The following is an 18,977-nucleotide window of genomic DNA, read 5'->3' on the forward strand; positions in this document are numbered from 1 at the left end:
TGGTGGACCCAGGTGCGAACACAAGAGAGTAGACCGGAGTAAACTTAAACTGAAAGCGAGCCTTTATTGTGGCTGATGACAGGTCTCAACACAAAGCAGAAACACCGTGACTAAGCTGAACCTAAACTAAACTGGGAAACAGATACTGATAAACTAAGGAGACTAGAGATGGACCGATCCGATATTACGTATCGGTATCAGTCCGATACTGACCTAAATTACTGGATCGGATATCGGAGAAAAATAAAAAATGTAATCCGATCCATTAAATATCAGGAAAGCACCTCACAAAACTTGCAACACGCTGTAACTCACCTCAGAACGTTAGCACGTCGGAGCAGTATGCATCACGTGATAGAGCGGCTGTGGCATGCGGGACCTGTCGGTGGTCTGGATAGCATTTGGAGCTTCGCTAGCAACCCGGCATTTCATCTCCGACAAAGTTATCCCGAGAGAAGTAAAGCAAGTGTGTAAGTCCATCTCTGAATGTTTGTAAAGCATTCCTGCGTTAAGCTTAACAAGCGACTGCCTCTCCTGCTGCTACTTCAATCATGAAACTGCTTAACGATCAGCTGATCGGCTTTTCTGTCACGAGTCCGTGTCTCTAGTTTGCTTTTGGCCCACTTTGCACCAGAAAGAGGAAACCAGCGGCTGAACAACAGCAGCACGTTTAAGCTTGATCAGCTGTTGTTAGAATGTATTTAATATTACTTTCTACACCAGGATCTTTTTCTACGTAGCTGACGGCTGGTAACTGTGCAGGGGCAGATCTAGCAAAGTTTAGCCAGGGGGGCCGATAGAGCATGAACAGGGAAAAGGGGGGCACAAATATATACTTTTCTTTCTTATTCTCATTTAAAATGTCTAGCTTTTAACAAATAATTATCTGACACCCAAAGTTTTAATTTGATGTAAAATGAATAGAAGTTCATTACTGTATATAGTGACTATTAAGTCTAATATATATACCCTAGTAAGCTATAGTACTTTTTCCTTTGGGAAGGTACCATCTGTGCAGTCTGCAATTTTGTTGAAGAAAGATGTTGAATCTATTTAATATTTCTTGAAAAATAATTGATTTCTGTGCATTTTTTTTCACACTGCATCAAATTAAGGTTGATTACATCGATTAAGCATCATGAGGTGGAGCGTGAGGGGTGGTTCCCTATTTTTTATTTATTTATTTTTGTTGCTGGGAGTTGGAACCCTATTAGTTAGGTTGCTTAATATTTACGCTAAGTACTCTTTAAAATACCAGAATAGGGAGGATGGTGTAGGTTTAAGTTTATTAGATTGATCAGTATTGCTGAACTATGAAATATTTTTTTTTGCATACAGGTATAACAGAATAGTTTTAGTGTAGTTGTTGTTTTAAACTTGAGTATGAACTTATACAAAATGCAGCAAAATATTTAAAAAACAGTTTTGTTGATTAAAAAACACTATATCGGTATCGGCAGATAGCCAAATTTATGATATTGGTATCGGACATAAAAAAGTGGTATCGTGCCATCTCTAAAGGAGACTCAGAAAACCATGACGATGATTGTACAGACTGGCCGTGAGGACATGGAGGGTGGGAACACAGATGACACGACACAGACTGTATGAAACACAGAGACTAAATACACATGAGGGATGATCAGGGGAAGTGGCCACACATGGGAGCACAGCTGACACACATGAACCTAACGACGGGACAGGAGAAGTGAAACTGAATACACTGACATTGAATACAGACTTTCAAAGTAAAACAGGAAACATGGAGATTAGACATGACATGAACTAAACATAACCACGCAGACATGACGCATGAACCAGGGAGACTTAGTACAGGGGGAGATGACAACTAAGGAACAAAGGACTAAATAGCAATCTCAAAATAAACTAGATGTGCTAAGCTAGGGCACAAATGAATACAAAAGATACATAAAGCTCAAACACTGGGTCGCTCGACCCAGGACCATGACATCTTCCCTTTGTGCTTCAAATCCCTCCCACTCTGAGACAAGGAGCTGAGAGACAGAGGAAAGAGTCAATTATACGGAAGAGAGAAAAGTGAAACCGTCCTCAGAAGGTCTGACTCGCTGGCTCACTGGCGTTCACGTCATCCCTCGCTGTTGCCAGCAGCCGAGTCTGCAGGGTGCCCTGGAAGAGCTGAGTTAATGTTCGACTCCTCCTGGTCAGGCTCTCCAGCTGGATGATCCGAGGTCTCCCCTCTCACCGCTGCCTCTGAACACAGAAACACAAATTGCATCTGAAGCAGGAGGTGCAGATTTTTTTTGCTATTCTTTTCTAAATCAAGGCTAGATCACGTGGAGGTATTTGGAAAACCTTTTTGGCCAGCGGGCGACTGTTGTCTTGCAGAAAGTCAAATCAAACATACGCGATACACAATCAATTCACAAGAACACATTATAAAAAACAAGTCCAGTTCTTGCATGATTTCAAGTGAATTCTGCATCAAACAGGGTAAAACGAGTGTTTGCAGCAAATGTGAGCACAAAGCCTCACTTTGTACAAGCCTGCTATTAAAGTTCTCCTCTATGCAAACGACTTTCCTGTTTTCAAGGCACAACTTGGATCTGCTGTACGAATCTTATGGATACACACTAAATGAAACAATAGTGTGCATGACTCCAGATTCTAATATGGTCCCAAAAGGCTCACAAAAACCAACGTAGCAATAGCAATAAAGCAAATGTTGAGGCTTCAAAATACAAAGTCCATAAACCAATGGCTGACATGGGTTTTATCATAAGGGTGATAAATATACAGATTTCAGTCTGTCTTAGAGATTTGATGTTCATTTACCTGCAGATGCACTATACGTGCTATACTATACTATACTATACTATACTATACTATACCATTTGACCTTAGAACTGAAGAAGCTTCTCAGATGAGAGGTGAAACGTTTTCAAGCAACTTAAAGAAGTCCAGACGCTTTTCTTTGCAAGCTCCTTTGACAGAAGATGACAGAAGATGTGGTTGTTTTGTTTGATTTGTAGTACCAAGTGTGAAATAAATAAAAATGAAATGAAATGAAATGAAATACTGCTGGGTGGTTTGTAAAGTTTACAATAACTAGTATTATCATTATGCTATATGTTCAAAAATATATAATGTACTGTTCTCTCTATGTGTTAAACTCCCTGAGTGTGAACATAGATAAACAGCCAGCCAAACTACTTTTCAAGAGCCAGGAAGGTGAGCGTCCAGAATTCATCAGCAAGTACCTGTATTCGTCTCCACTGGCACTTCAAAAGTTCTTTTCCAACAAACTCGCCAGCTGGAGGTGGTACACCAGGTTTCTGCGTTACTATCATAGCAGGAGTCAGCAGCAGTGGTGAAGAAGGATCGGAGGAGACTGGGATTAATGGCCTTGCATTGATTATAGCAGACACCTCTGCCATCAAGGTACAGAGCACTTCATGAGTCAGGGAACTGTGTTTACCGTGAGACAACATGGAGTCCAGTATCCTCCTGGTTACACCAATCCTACACACCTCCCATATGCGAGGCATGTGGAGGGTTGAACTCTCATGTACAGCCGTGTTCGTAGAGGTATCTCGGGATCTTGTCTTGACTCTGATCATCTTGTCTTATTCCTAATTCAGAACATGCTCCAACAAAGTTTGTACCACAGTCTGACCTCAGCTGCTTCACACGCCCTCTTAAAGCAAAAAGTCTGCGTAGTGCATTGATGCAGCTACTTGAGTCCATGGACTCAATGACTTCTATATGCAGTTGAGTAAAGTTTGACTTATCTGACAGTTTTGTTTCGCTTAATGCGCCTTATAATTCTGTGCACCTTATGGTCCCAAAAATACGGTAACTTCTACCGTCCTTTAGCATGTCCATTAGTCTAACTTTTTGTGCGACGGTTAGCATCTTCCTCTGCCTTTTCTTTTCTTTTTGAGTGCTACCGCAGGTGCCTTTGACGGTGCAAAAAGGTTTGGCGACATTGTTGTGTTTGTTGGGGAGAAAACTTACATACATACAGTACAGCACTTCAGAGTCACACTGTAGAGATCGAAGAATTATGTAAATTTGACAAGTTGAACACAATCTGTACTGTACAGGAGACACAGCACAAGATTGATTGACAATGGTCTGCAGCCTTATAAGGACGCAAAAAAAAAAGAAAGTATGCAAAATTGCACAAAGAAAATCAGTGAAACAGCGAGGCCACAAAAGGTGAAACGCATTATAGAGAGGGACCACTATATAGACGTTTACTTTCAAGGTACACTGTTTTTCTGAAATAAAAAAAGGATTTCAAAATGCCAGATGAGTTCAGGTTTACAGTCTGTATCAGAATGCCAGCTGCGCTCATTTGAATCTCTTACCTTTTTTCTTTTTGTAAACAACAAATCCAACAGCAGCCACAGAAAGAACAACCACTGCAGCAACCACTGCAGTGATGACAGCAGTCATCCTGGCATCGGGCGTCTCTACTAAGTAAAAAACAAAATTTTAAAAAGTACATTCAGTTCAGTTTTATTTACATAGCGCCAAATCACAACAACAGTTGCCTAAAACATTATAATAAAATCACACATCCATCCTATAGGTTTCATCTACACTACATATTTCAATTAAGCAGGACAAATGCACTAAAATTATATTACTAACTATGTAACTCATTAGCAGGAGCTCTAGTTTTCACTTCTAACTGCATTCAGTAACATATGCCTCAGTGAAAAGCCATAAATAAACTGAGGATTTTATTAGACACACGTTAGAGACAGTGTTGAATTTTAAAATGTAGAAGTTCACTATCAGAGTTACATGGTATAAAGTGTAAACTTTAAAAAGGGTATTCTTACAAGTTTTAACACCAGTAACACCTCACATACTCTGAATCAAAGAAATAGTCAGAAGCCCTCCTGTAAGCCTACCACTCCCAGGGGAAATAGGTGTTGGCTGCAATGTGTGGCAGTCAGAGGTGGAGGCCTTGGGGATCACTCCCCCAAGTGGATGAGTTTAAATCTATCAGGGTACTGTTCACAAGTGACGGGTGAGGGGAGTGAGAAATTGACAGATGGATTGGGGCGGCATCTGCAGTAATGCGGATGCTGTACCAGTCCATCATGGTGAAGAGAGAACTGAGCACCTATAGTTACAAGCTCTGGGTAGTGACTGAAAGAATGAGATACAAATGCAAGCGACAGAAACTAGGGCCTGGCCCCTCCCTTAGAGATGGGGTGAGGAGGTCAGCCATTCAAGAGGGGCTCAGAGGAGAGCAGCTACTCGTCCACATTAAAAGGAGCCAGCTGAAGTAGTTTGGCAACTGTTCCAGGCATGTCTCACCAGATGGAGGCCCTAGGGCACGACACCCTGGAGAGATTACATCTCTTGGCTAGCCTGGGAATTCCTTGGTGTTCCCCCATATAAGGTGGAGCAGGCGGCTAGGGAGAGGGAGGGAGGTCTGACTTCTCTGCCAGACCTTCTTAGTCTGCTGTCCCCCACAACTTGGCCCCAAATAAGGGGAAGTAAGTGGGTGGATGGACATTGAAGCACCACATTATAGACAATACACAGTTTTAGCAGTCATGGGAAATAAATGAGTTGCTCTTACTTGATTGATCGATTACTTATGTTGTTTCTGCCCCTTTGGTCATGGATTTATGTAGTTTGGTGACAAATGTAGAAGTTCTAATATCACATTAAGGGGGTTATGATTTTTTTCTTACTAATATTAACAGTAACAACTTATATGTACAATGAAAGAGAGAGAAAATGATTGTAATATACAATAATTTAAGAAAAAAGAAGAAATTCTTCCCCATTAAGATCTACAAGAGTTATTCCCAACATGAATAGCTATGCCTCCTGGGATCCAATGTAGGATAAACAAATCAAGCATTACATTAACAATATCAGCAAACATAATGTTTCTCTCACCTCCATCATTGCAAAGTATTGTTTTTGCACAGTTTGTTCTGATCACTGTTTTGTCCAGTTTGGTGATGACTTGTTCACTATTGGAGAGCTGAAACACACAGTCATATCTTCTCCAGTCTTCAGGTTTGACTGATGAAACATTCAGATCAACATTCATCTGGAAGGTCTCATCATCGTTGGGGAGGATCTCTCTGTGATCCACACCTTCATGGATCTCTTCTTCATCTTTCATCCAAAACATCATGACTCTTTTAGGATAGAAACCTGTAGCGTAGCAGCTGACCGGAGAGGAGGGAGTCTTCTGGAGAAGAGACACTGAGGGAAGAACTGTAGAGACAGATGGAGGCAATGCAGGCAGGGGGAAGGAAGAAATAGCAATTAGAAAATAAACCAGATGAGGATACAAAGAAAAACAAAGAAAAAGAAATTCAATAGGAGTATATGTACAGTGTATGTGTTACATATAAAACATTATAGTATCAGCGGAAAATAATTGTGACTGATTTTCTGTGTAGGTTTTCAGGCTTCCAAGTTATGATAGTCTATGAAGCTTGGAAAGAAACTTTCTTGTAGACGTTTCAGCTCTCATCCGAGAAACCAAATGGCGGAAATGTCTCTATGCACGCTCAATCATCGAGGTAAAGTAATCACAAAAAGTTTATCTGTTCATCTGGACGTAGTTTTTTCAGTGGGAGAAACATTTTGTCACTCATCCAAGTGACTTTCACATTCTTAGCTGACTGTAGGATTCCCCAAAAAAACTACATTTGCATAATGACTGAAACTAGCACCACTGAATAACAATGGACCGTGAGGTCAGTTTCATGATCATTAATATGCAAATTGTCATGACTGTGGGGCAAATATTGGAGAGTCCCAGGTATCTAAACCCTGTCCCTTAAGACGGTCATTGACCCACTATTGATTATGTGCCTCGTCACATGAGCCAAAGTGTGAAAAAAAAAGTTATGGGTCATTATTACCAGAGGTTTCAGATGCAAAAAGGAGGTGGCTTACAACACCAACTGTCCGTTATCTACAATGTAGTTTGGAGATCCAGTCCCAGGTGCCTCAACCCCTACTCACATCTTGCATCATGTGGCCTCAATAGGTCACATGATAGGTTAAAGAAAGGTGTTTAATGTATAAAAGCAAAAAAAGTGAATGGTGGCTTGGGCTACTCCAACACAAGTCGATAATTTGGTTAGTGATTTTACACTGTTAAGACACTGAAAATCTGCTTCAACACCTGCTGAAAAAAACAAGCAAAAAGAAAACAACACAGTAAGGAAACTACAAAAGCAACCAACATGAGCATCAGTAACAGTAAATAATAAATATTGAATGCTTGTTTTAGCCAATAATGCGTTTCTTGTCCTTACATGACCCACACCTTTTTTCACAACTTGGGTCATGCGATGAGTCACATGACTATAATCATGTGGGTTAGGGGTCAACCCCCACTAGCATTTAAATACTAATACCATTTCGTTTTAGAACTAAAGGAGCTCTTTAGATGAGAGGTGAAACGTCTTCAAGAAGCTTAAAGAAGTCCAGTCGCTTTCTTTCCAAGCTCCATAGATAATTGTGACTATAACTAAAGCAAACATCTGAAAATCAAAACAAAATTGAATTTATAATTTGAAACAGAACAAGCTATTCAAGTCAAAGTGTTACCAGGTTTCTTGCAGTTATACTAAGATGTAACACTGCACTCTTTAAGCTAAATGTAATCCTAAATAAACTGCAATATGGAAACTCTTTTTCAAAAGAATTTTAACTAATTAATGTAAGAAATCATCAATAAATCTTGGAAATGATGAAAAGGTGTGTTTCTCCTGTGGTCTGAAGTGAAAATGTCTGAAGAGGTGATAAACAGTTAACGTTCAGAAGTAGTTGTTGTTGTATTCAATAACATGGTACGGTGAAAAATATTTTAAAAATTGGCAACAAGAACGTCTGGAAGCAAGTGTTGATCACTTGCTCTCTGCTGTGGTTTGTTCTGTTTTCCCTCCTAAAACTTCAAGCTGACCAGGTTTTAGACAGCACTAGTGAGCAAATGTGTCTGCTCTGTGTCCTCTGGCATAACTTGGTAAGAGGGGAGGAGCGGAGCAGCAGGAAAGCTCAAGGTACAATTACATGTACAGTTGAAACCAGACATTTACATCCTTCTGAAAAAAACACATACAGTAAACTTTTTGGTTTTAGATCAATAAATATTAACATGTTTTTTGTGAAATGTCAGAATAAATAGAGAGAAAATTGTTAGGTATTTTTTTATTATTTTCATCAAAGTCAGAAGTATACACACATCCTTAGTATTTTGTAGAATTGTCCTGAAACTGTTTCACTTGGGCCAAATGTCCTTCCAAAGGTTTTATATAATAGTTTGCTGGCATCTTGGCCCACTTCTCTTGACAGAACTGGTGTAACTGGGTCAGGTTTGTAGGCCTCCTTGGTCGCATTTGTCTTTTCAGTGCCGCTCACAAATTTTCTATGGCACTGAGATCAGGGCTTTGTGATGGCCACTCAAGTACCATGACTTTTGTTGCCCTTAAGCCACTTTGTAGCTAATTTGGAGGTATGCTTGGGGTCACTGTCCTTTTCAGAATCAGATTACTTTATCAATCCCTAAGGAAATTATGTGGGTTACAGGTGCTCCAAGACAGTAACGGTAACAGACTAAACCAGGGGTGGGCAAACTACAGCCCGCGGGCCACCTCCGGCCCGTTGGGCATTTTATTCCGGCCAGCCGAAGATTGGTGTGTCTCGCGGGGTACGCAGTGTGGCGTTACTCTAATTAAGTACTTTGTGAATGACCACGGCAAACAGTCATGCTTTGAAGCATCTCTTTATTCGGACACACAGAGCTGCAGCTCTCCTGCTCCCAACTCAACATAACAACACAACCAACAACAACCACAATGCAGGACCCAGTACCATATTTAAGTTGGCGGGGCATGATAGCAAATGCAAATGCCATGCAGCTCCCCTGGCAGACTCCCCTGGCACGGGGACCTCTGTCTCCTCGCTCAGCTCCTCCTTCACCGCCGCCGCTCCCGGCTGGAGCAGCCCCTCGCGCGGCTCCCCCATCGTCATCACTGCCGCCGCTATAATGCTTTCTTAATGTTTTTGTTTGATATGTATGCATCTGGTGCTGGCCTGGCCCGTTTTGTAAATTTTAAACTTCAGCGTGGCCCCTGAGCCAAAAAGTTTGCCCACCCCTGGACTAAACTATTAAATAATACAATATGTTACAGAGTTTACACATTTGAGAAATGGCACTAATATATATACAAACTGCTCAATTAGAAAAATCAAGAATATTACAGAGGTTGTTGTAAATATCAGGAATATTGACAAAGAATATTACAGAGGCAGAACATTGACATTTGACTCTAACCAGTGAACTTTGTCATTTGCTATTTTATTGTAGAGTGTGTATTGCACTGCAATACACTGTACTGCAGTGCTTACAGTGTTTTAGATGGAGGACTTGTACAGGGAGATGGCCATGGGCAGGAATGATTTCCTGTGTCGTTCAGTGGTGCTTTGTAGTAGTCTCAGTCTCTCACTGAACGTGCTCCTGTGACTAGACAGCATGCCATAGAGTGGGTCGGAGGTAATATCCAGCATTCTCCTCATCTTGGACAACATCTGCCTCTCAGACACCATCCTAAGGGAGTCCAGCTCCATCCCCACAACATTACTGGCCTTGCGGGTCAGTTTATTTAGTTTTGGAAGACTCATTTGCGCCCAAGCTTCATCTTCCTGGCTGATGTCTTTAGATGTTGCTTCAATATGTCCAAATAATTTTCTTTTCTCAGGATGCCATCTACTTTGTGAAGGGCATGAGTTCCTTTTGCAGCAAAACAGCTCCACAACATGATGCTACCACCCCTATACTTCACAGTTGGCGTGGTGTTCTGAGGCTTCAAAGCTTCCCCCTTTTTCCTCCAAATATACAGTTTATCATTGGCCAATGGTTTTGTCAGACCACAGGACATGTCTCCCTGTGCATTTGCAAACTGTATTCTGGCTTTTTTATAGTGGTTGTGAAGTAATGCCTTTCTCCTCCAAGAGTAACCTTTCAGCTCATGGTGGTACAGGACTTGTTTTGACACTGTCTTCAGCCTTCATCTCCACAGGGTCTTTTGCTGTTGATTTACACTTTTCGACCAAAAATCTTTCCTCTCTGAGACTCAGAATCTGTCTTCTTCCCAAGCAGTATGATGATTGTGCATTCCCATATTTTTTGCATATTATTGTCTGAATGGATGAACGTGGGACCTTCAGGCATCTGGAAATTGCATTTAAGGATGAGTCACACTTGTGGAGGTTGACAGTTCTTTTCTTGATGTCTTGGTTGATTTCTCTTGATTTTCACATGATGTCAAAGAAAGAGGCTCTGTGTTTGGGTTGTGCCTTTATTTTCATCCACAGTTGTGTCACCAATTAACTCAAATGGACTCAAACTATCAGAAGCTTCTTAGGCTCAGTAATGAAGTAATGTAATGAAGCTTATGCGGAAATTCAATAAGGTAGGTACTCATCTATTTGCTTCCTATGTGTTAGTGACAAATCTAATCATTACATAACTTCCACTTTCCCGCGCTGTGAAGCTAATTGTAACATGGTGGGTTTAAACCAATGATCTTTCTCCAGGCCTTTGTCAGGCCAATCAGTCCTCACTCCTCGTACTTTAAATCTCACTGCGCATCTTTCAGTCTCCCGTACAGACAGCTTAGTGCAGGGGTCAGCAACCTTTAAGACCCAAAGAGCCATTTGGACCCGGTTTCCACGCAAAAGAAAACACTGGGAGCCGCAAATAGTTTTTGACATCTAAAATGAAGATAACACTGTATATACTGTTTTTTTTTTACCTTTATGCTTTGTGTGAACAACTAAGGTGTGTTGTTTATGAAATCCATGAAGTGCTACAGAGAAAATTACATTTTATTTATGTAATTAACACATTTTGAACTCTTAAAGAAATATAACAAAAGGAAAGACACCCAGCTGAACTAAAATGATCCATGTAGCAAACAAAAACTGTTGTGAGCCGTCACCCTTATACCGCCTTTGGGATTTTGGAGCCTTGACCTGACTTTTAAAAAGTAATTGGAAAAAAAGCTCTATGCTGCTAAAAGATGAAAAATAGATATTTGCAAAATTCTGCCTAAATATGTATTTTATCAGGTTAATGCGTGTGGCGGGGCGTGGTGTGCAGCGCACCTGCAGGGGAGTCGGACACACCTGAGCGGCACCCGCAATCACGCCTCGCCGCCTTAACGTCTGTGCTCTCTCTGCTGTTGTGTCAGCTCACAGCAACCATGTGTGGTCAATAAAGAGATGCTGAAAAGCGTGTTCATACAAATATCGTCGGTCTGCCATGGTATGCTTACAATGGGACTTCTGCTCCTGAACCTCTGCGCACAGCGTCTGCAAATCAGGGCTGTATTAAGTCACTTTTATCTTTACGCAGGACTGTAAGCTGTCATCTGTGAGGCGTGAGCGGTGTTTGTTTTTAACATAGTTCACGGTGGAGCTGCTGACATAATGTGGATCCGAAGATCCATAATTGGTCTACCTGGGGTTGAAAGTCTCGATAAATGCACGGCGTTTCGGCGGGTACACCGGCTTCTGCGAGTGTGACACTTATTTTGAGCGATGAAGAAATAATAGAATATAATTTTATTTTTATATTTCAATATCACAATAATCTTCCAATTTAGAACTACAAGTTAAAAAAGAACTAACATAAATAAAATACACTTCAGCTAAATACTTCTAATTTAATTTCCCAAACCACGCGTAGCTGCACTATAAGGACTAAAGAGCCGCAGGTTGCCGACCCCTGGCTTAGTGCAATCCACCTCCTCCCCATCTCTGTCTCTCCCTCATCACTCAGGCTCCATTCAAGCCTCCATCTTCATCTCTACCACTAGTACCTAGATTGGCTGTTGATAATACCTATTCAGGGTTGCTAGTAGGGTGCGTCACCTATGGGGCAGCAGGGTGGAAATTCAGATTGAGGTAGTTAGTTGCTGGGTGAATTCCCAACACCATCTGTTTAAATAAGTTTCTATTGTGGTACCTATAGTGGTAATACTCCTAGGACGAGACTCTGAACCCTTGAACGAGAGCCGATCCAGAGTTCTGTACAGAGATAACTGGGATTTGAAAACACATCACAGTATATTTTAACATTAGGTGTACCTCTTGTTTACGCTAAACTAAAATATTTTGCTGCCTTTAAATGGAATGAGCTACAAAAAATGTGAAACTGATTTCATTACAATCTTTTAAAATGTTATATTATCTACAACTACCCTTGCACATGGTTTTCTTAATTTTTGAAAATGTATAATGTGTTCTTGTATTGTTTTTTGTAAACAAAATGATGAAATACAAAATTAATCCCAAAATGTTTTGTCATACAACTGTATTTCTTGGAAGACCATGCAACACAAAATAAACACTACTGCGTCCATGAAACCACATCAGGTTGTGTGACTCTACCTGTTCTCTGCAGGGAGCTGTTCCCATAGGACAAAGACTTCTTCATCCACTCTGGGTAAATGTTAGTGAAGAAGTTTTCCCCGTATTTTGTTCTACCACTGTCAGCATCCCATCTTTGTTTAGTAATAGCAGCTTCTGGTTTCAGTGCGATCCATGTCAGTCTCTTCAGATCATACTCAACAAAGTCTTCTCCGTTATAACCGTACTTTGAAAATCCAGTCACCTCTCCAGTTTTTTCATCCCATTCACAACCTTCTCTCTTCTGTAAAATGTTAAAACCTGAAGAGAGAAACAAAGAAAAGAGAGATAGCAGTATAATATTTTAATATTGCACATTGTCATGGGTGCACTGCGTCATGGATATGATGCATGGCAGGTAGGATGTGGACCCAAACGCACTCATGGGATAGTGAGAGGAGAGCACATGTGGGATGCATGGTTGGAAAGTATAAATATTTGGGCAGAGGAAGTAAATGTAACACAAGAAACTAAGAATAACAGTTACCAAAATAAAACAAGAAGCCACAACTGATTAGGAAACGAGGGTTAAATCGACATAGATGACTGAAGAACTAGAGAGGGGAACAAGGAAGGAGAAATGCAGACAACGCTGGGACACAAAGGTGAACTAAGCAGAAGCAACGTGTACATCACTAACCAGAACAGAAACTGAAATTAATATAATAAATTCACAAGAAACCACAGAAAAGAGTCCTAAACTTCTAATAAACTAAAGAAACCACGCAACAAAGTAAATACTAACTATAACAAGAATGAATCATGAGATACAAATATTAAACTAAATATACACAAAGCCACAACGGAGGTAAAAAGAATAAGTAATCAAATATGAATATGAAGGTGATGGAATTCTGCAACATGTAAAAGTAGGCTTGGTGTGTCAAGATTAAAAGAAAAACAAGAGATCGAAACTGACCACTGACAGAAACTGACGGCGCATTAAGCGATAACTCAAACTTTACTCAACTCATTCTTGCTTCCTCTACTTCCGTACCATCGATTTATTCACGTTGAATTCTCTCACAGCTGCTCTATTCCCATGTTGTTGCAGTTTAATAATGACTAACCTCGTATTGTGGATGGATTATCTCACGTAGCACATCATTATATACCAGCTAGTGCAACTTCAGTAACCCTACAAACGTCACTGCTGTTTAGATTTCTCTTTTAATTTATGTTGGAAGTGATAGCAGAGCTGTATGTTTTAATTTTTTCACAAATTTCTCAGTCAGAACATGCTATATCATGTTTAGGTGGGAACTAGCGAGCAAACTTCCTGTTAACTTCGAACTCCGTTAAATTTAATGAATTCTATTTTCATGGATGCCTGGATGCTAAACTTAATTGTTACACCTGGTAAAGCAGCAACACCAGGGCCGGCTATACGCTGGGGCAAGAGGGGGCAATGACCCCTTAAACAAATGTCCTGCCCCCTTAAGTCAAACTTTTAAAAGTTGAGAAAGAAAATAATAGATTACCCACAAACTGAATATGAACAAGATTTATTATAGTAGCTGAAAAATCCACTGGAAAAGGCACAAATGAGATGATAGGTTTCACGTCTCGTTCGCTCTATGCCTCCGTGCTCTGTTTTTGCGCAGGCTCACACAGCACTCAGCAGAGAACTCTCACTCTCCCCAGCTAAACATCCATGCGACGCATCTTGCCACTGCCTTCATGTTAGACTCAAGTTTATAAAGAACTCATGTCAAAGTATTGTGGTTAAGTTAAATCCAATTTATTAACCATCCAGCTGCGAAGAACGTACTTTCTCCCATTTAGCTACGGCAGGCACTGAGGTGCGTTTAACGTCTCTCTGTTAATTTGATTTTCAATGAAACCACGATAAACAGGTGTTTATGTTGTTGTTTTTTTACTATACCAACCCATTTTGTAAGTATTGGCTATATTGAGAGGTCTTATTTTATTCTTACTTCATTTTGCAAATTTACTTGAATTAGGCCATCCAATTAAGGTAAATGTTCTGTTTTAATTGTTAGAATCTGATGAGCAATGTTTCATTTCATTTGTTGTTTTTTTGCTTTTCTGTTTTCCCGAGGGATTGCCCCCTTAACGCGGTCAGGGGGTTTACGTGCCTTAGTGACCATAAAGGCTAGACCAGCAGAAGCCTAGCCTTCAGGTGGGACACTCAAATTGGTCAAGTCTTAGGGTAGAGGCCTGACAAAGTGCAATCCAATTACATGACAAAAACAGTTGTCCAGAGTAAGGCAGCCACAATTACGTCGACTATCAAAATCGTCAACAACTAATTCAGGGGTGATTCTAGGATCAGAGCTTTGGGGGTGCTGAGCACCCAGAGAGCTGCCCAGCCAGGCAAGGTAAACTTTATGATGAGACTTCTTCCTTGTCTCTGTCAGTCCCTGCATTCTTAAATGTCTCCAGTTGTCCAGAGTTCTCTCTGACTGTCTCCTTGGTGCATTTAAACCCCTGTTCCTCCCTGTCCTCTTTGTCTGTTGTCTTCATCTCCATTATCAGTCATCATAATTTTACCATCATTGTTCAAGTCGGCAAATTTCTTTATTAAATCATAAGATTCTTAAATGCATCAAGTCTCTCTGTGCCTGGGTCCTCGTCATAAAACATGGCATCACTGTTTTGTACATTTTAACACAATTTAATCCCCACATTTATGAAAGAAAAGCAAAACACTTTTTTTAAACTCTGTAACAAAACCATCAAATCTGATAAAGGTTATTTAAATGATGAAAGGAAGAATGGATTGGAATAAAAAAAATACATATCGTAACCTGACAATCATACACAAATATATTGTATTCAATTAGATGAAAAAAAATTACATTAACATGAAAAAAATACTATTAAGATCTCTAATAAAAAGTCGTCTCGCAGTGTACTTTCAACCAAAAGGCAAATAACCAAACCACATGTACATCTAATAAAAGATATAAATATTGAAACACTGATCCAACATTATCCTATTCCTTGACGGATCATTTGATCTTAAACTTTTACCTTAACGTGGCTCCTTTTTTTGAAAAAACTTCCTTGTATCCATTATGAACCTGGCTGTCTCTCTGTGCACACACACACACACACACACACACACACACACACACACACACACACACACACACACACACACACACACACACACACACACACACACAACAGGAGTTATAAGGTTAATAGGCATCCAGTCAGTTATCTAGTTAGTACCTTTGCACATGCACATATGACAAAATAAGCAGCTTTCAAACAGGACAGTGGTAACAACAGCAGGCTACGGACAATTTTAAATTTTAGATTATAAATAGACTGTATAAATTTCAATGGGAGCAACAGGACGGTCAAATGTCGCTGATTTTACTACAGAGTAGGACAGATTGTAGGGTAGCAAACATCGTTGGAAAACACATTGTCAACACTGCAGGTTACCTGGTGTAATGTTTTTCAGCTAAAAAAGAAACATGGTCTGACTCCTACCAAACTATATAAAGAGTAACTGAAGGTTAAATGCAGCCAAAATGTCCTGTTTTAAGCCAGGCACTTACACCTCTGCTCCACTGCGTCTCAGCTACTGGCAGAAAGGGCGCTAGAACCAGAGCAGGGGAGAGGTGAGCTGGAACAAACCCTTTTTTTTTTCCTTTTCTTTTGGGGGGGATATCTATACTTTTGTTGTTAAAACATTATGTCTCAACCAAGTACTGTATGGTTTTTATATTTTTAGTAGTGTGTGACACAAACAGCAAATATTGCCAAAAAAAAGTAAGAAATCTTTGGGGGTGCTTTGATTCATTTTGGGGGTGCTTCAGCACTTCCAAAAATGGGCTAAAAACGCCCCTGGACTAATTTAATAGTCTGCGCATCGTTTTCAGACCTCCATGGTTTTGGCTACTCAGGTTAAACAATATATAAGTCACTTAGATAACTTAAAAATGTTCTTGTTTGGCTTTTTTCAGTGTTTTATTTGTTTCCGAGTAAATCGGTTTGGCTGAGATTAAAGTTATAGTTTTCACACAAATGAATAAATGTCAAACAGAGGGTTAGTCAAACTGATTAAACAGAAGTGTGAGATGGTCAAGAATTGACTCCAGTGTCCTGTTTATTATATTTTAGATAGCAAGGAGCAGATGGCTGTGTTTACTAAATTCCATCGAGACAATCTGCTAATTTTATTACAGGTATATTTAATAAACTATCATTTTGTCTTCATTTTTAGTCAGCACATAACTTTAACACTTAAAGCTGTAAGCTAATGATAGTTATATAAGAGCAGATGCATGCTGGTGCAATAAGATGTAAGTTTTACGTCCAATGGATGCATGATATATATATATATATATATATATATATATATATATATATATATATATATATATATATATATATATATATATATATATATATATAAGCTTTTAAAGGAAAAATCTATATCACTGTCTAATTATTTTTTATGCAAAACTCGAACTATTGCTTCATCATCCTTTTTAAAGAACGCTCACACTAACAAGGTTTATGATTCAGTTGGTGAAAACAAAAATAAGACTTCAAAAATCTTTAACTGATAATTAACAAAATAATTTTATATCAATTGTTTTCTTTTTGCTTATCAATTGACATAATTGTTCTAAAAATATATATTACTGCACCTTCACTCTGGAACTGCTCCTTCAGACTAGAAATACGCTTTCCAAAGTTTTTCCGATCCTGAAAGCACTCCTGAGTCAATCTCTCCAACAGCTCAGTTTCGTTTTCAAGCATCTTCTTCACCCAGTCCTGTCTTGGTTCTACTGTCTTGTTGATGCTGTCACAGGAACCCAGCTGAATGTCATCAAGCATCATAGCACCCATATACTCTGGGATGTTTGGGACTCCAGAAGATGCAGTGACCAGATACTGCAGTGAGTGTTTCACTGTGGAATAAACAATTTTTGTAGTGTTAAATAAAAGTAAATAAAACATTCAGAGAAAATGTCAGAAACATGATTGGTTCAGTATGATTTTTTTGTTTGTTTGTTTCACACAAGGTACACCAGTAATTCATTTCCCATACACAACCTTCCTTTCAATTAAAGTAACACTGTTTCCATGCATGAAAAGGAGAAGGAAGAAGAATAAATTCTTATTGACACCTGCCCCCTATCTGTGACAATACAAGTAACCAAAATTACACTCTGACAATATTCTGCACATAACAAAACAAACTAAACAGAACAATATACTCAACAATGAGCAATACCACCAAATATCAAACTGAAAGGATCATTTATTCTACAATTAAATTCTGTTATTTCTTTATACTGGTTTATCATTTTATTCTTATAGCAGATTTTAAATTGAGAAACATTTGTACAACACTTAAGATGATCATTGAGAGAATTCCAGTTTCTTATGCCTATGACTGTTGGACACATTTGCCTTTGTGTGGTTCGAGCAAATCGATGCTTAAAATAAAATTTCCTTCTGCCGTCCCCATTTTATGAACACAATACAAATAAACTTTGTAACTTAAGAGGTAGTTTTATTTTTTGCCCTAAACATAATAATTAATTTCTGTAATTTCACTATATCTTCTAGTTTTAATAATTTCGATTTTATAAACAAACTATTAGTGTGTTCTCTATATTTAACATTATGCATAATTAAGCGCTCTCTTCTGTAATAAATATAATGGTTTCATATTAGTCACATATGTATTCCCCCATACTTCAACACAATAACTCAGATAGGGTAGAAACAATGAAAAATATAATATTCTCATTGTCTTGGAATCTAATATATATCTTACATTACCCAGGATATAAATACTTCACCCAGGATATAAATACTGATTCAGTTAGCATTATTGGCGCTGGAGTCAAAGGAAATTAGTCTATGTGACAAGAGAAAAGCAAAACAACGACAAAATTAACCCCATTCTTTTTACTCTGACGAAGATGTTTGACCAAATCTGGTCATCTGGTTTGCATCTGTTTTGCATGCGTTTGTAACATCGACATTAAATTATTAAACCAACATCTATAAAAATGTGTGTAATGTGCGTATTGATCCAAAAACCTTCTAAACACTTGTTCAACGGGGCAAATATGTTATGGCACGAAATATACCACGTTATACAGTAAAGACTTTGCTACCGTCGACGATAATCAAACACAGCTGTAGTTTCCGTTATCACACAGTGAGTAATAAAAAAGGTATTCGTTTTGGTGAGGTTTTTATCAGCAGTTATTTTCGTGAAAATCAGGCTAAAAAGAGCTTTAAAGTAAAGCGAAAGTTGACGCCCTGCTCTGGGTCAGATGAGTTCAAAATATTTTCTCTTTACCTGCAGATGACGTGGAATAAAAAAAGAAGCAACATGAATAAAAACATATTGTCTTCATCGTGATCCTGTAATTACTGCTAGAATAATTTTGCTGTTAATTTTCGCTGAGCGGTTCAATTCTAGAAACCCGTTAGGTTTTATGTACCGTACGTGTGAAAACAGCGTCTTCCTGTTCCTTTCTTTCACAGTAAAAGTCCTCGAAATCAAGACTAGCGTCCAG

At 39.1% G+C, this 18,977-nt stretch overlaps 1 protein-coding gene and 1 long non-coding RNA gene across 3 annotated transcripts in view; one reads left to right on the top strand and one right to left on the bottom strand.

The window, feature by feature from the left end:
- Positions 1 to 18,977, top strand: part of LOC145423501 (uncharacterized) — a 152,313-nt gene that overhangs the window by 13,029 nt on the left and 120,307 nt on the right. The window lies entirely within an intron of this gene.
- LOC113015197 (major histocompatibility complex class I-related protein 1-like) lies at positions 40 to 18,937 on the bottom strand. Its single transcript, XM_080296106.1, has 6 exons — positions 18,758 to 18,937; positions 17,085 to 17,348; positions 12,433 to 12,711; positions 5,911 to 6,237; positions 4,353 to 4,460; positions 40 to 2,232 (listed from the first exon to the last, which is right to left on the bottom strand). Exons 1-6 carry the CDS (start codon positions 18,813 to 18,815, stop codon positions 2,108 to 2,110), a joined length of 1,161 nt encoding a protein of 386 aa, XP_080152232.1. The 5' UTR covers positions 18,816 to 18,937; the 3' UTR covers positions 40 to 2,107.

This window comes from Astatotilapia calliptera, chromosome 22 (assembly GCF_964374335.1).
Source record: "Astatotilapia calliptera chromosome 22, fAstCal68.1, whole genome shotgun sequence".
Classification (NCBI taxonomy): Eukaryota; Metazoa; Chordata; class Actinopteri; order Cichliformes; family Cichlidae; genus Astatotilapia; species Astatotilapia calliptera.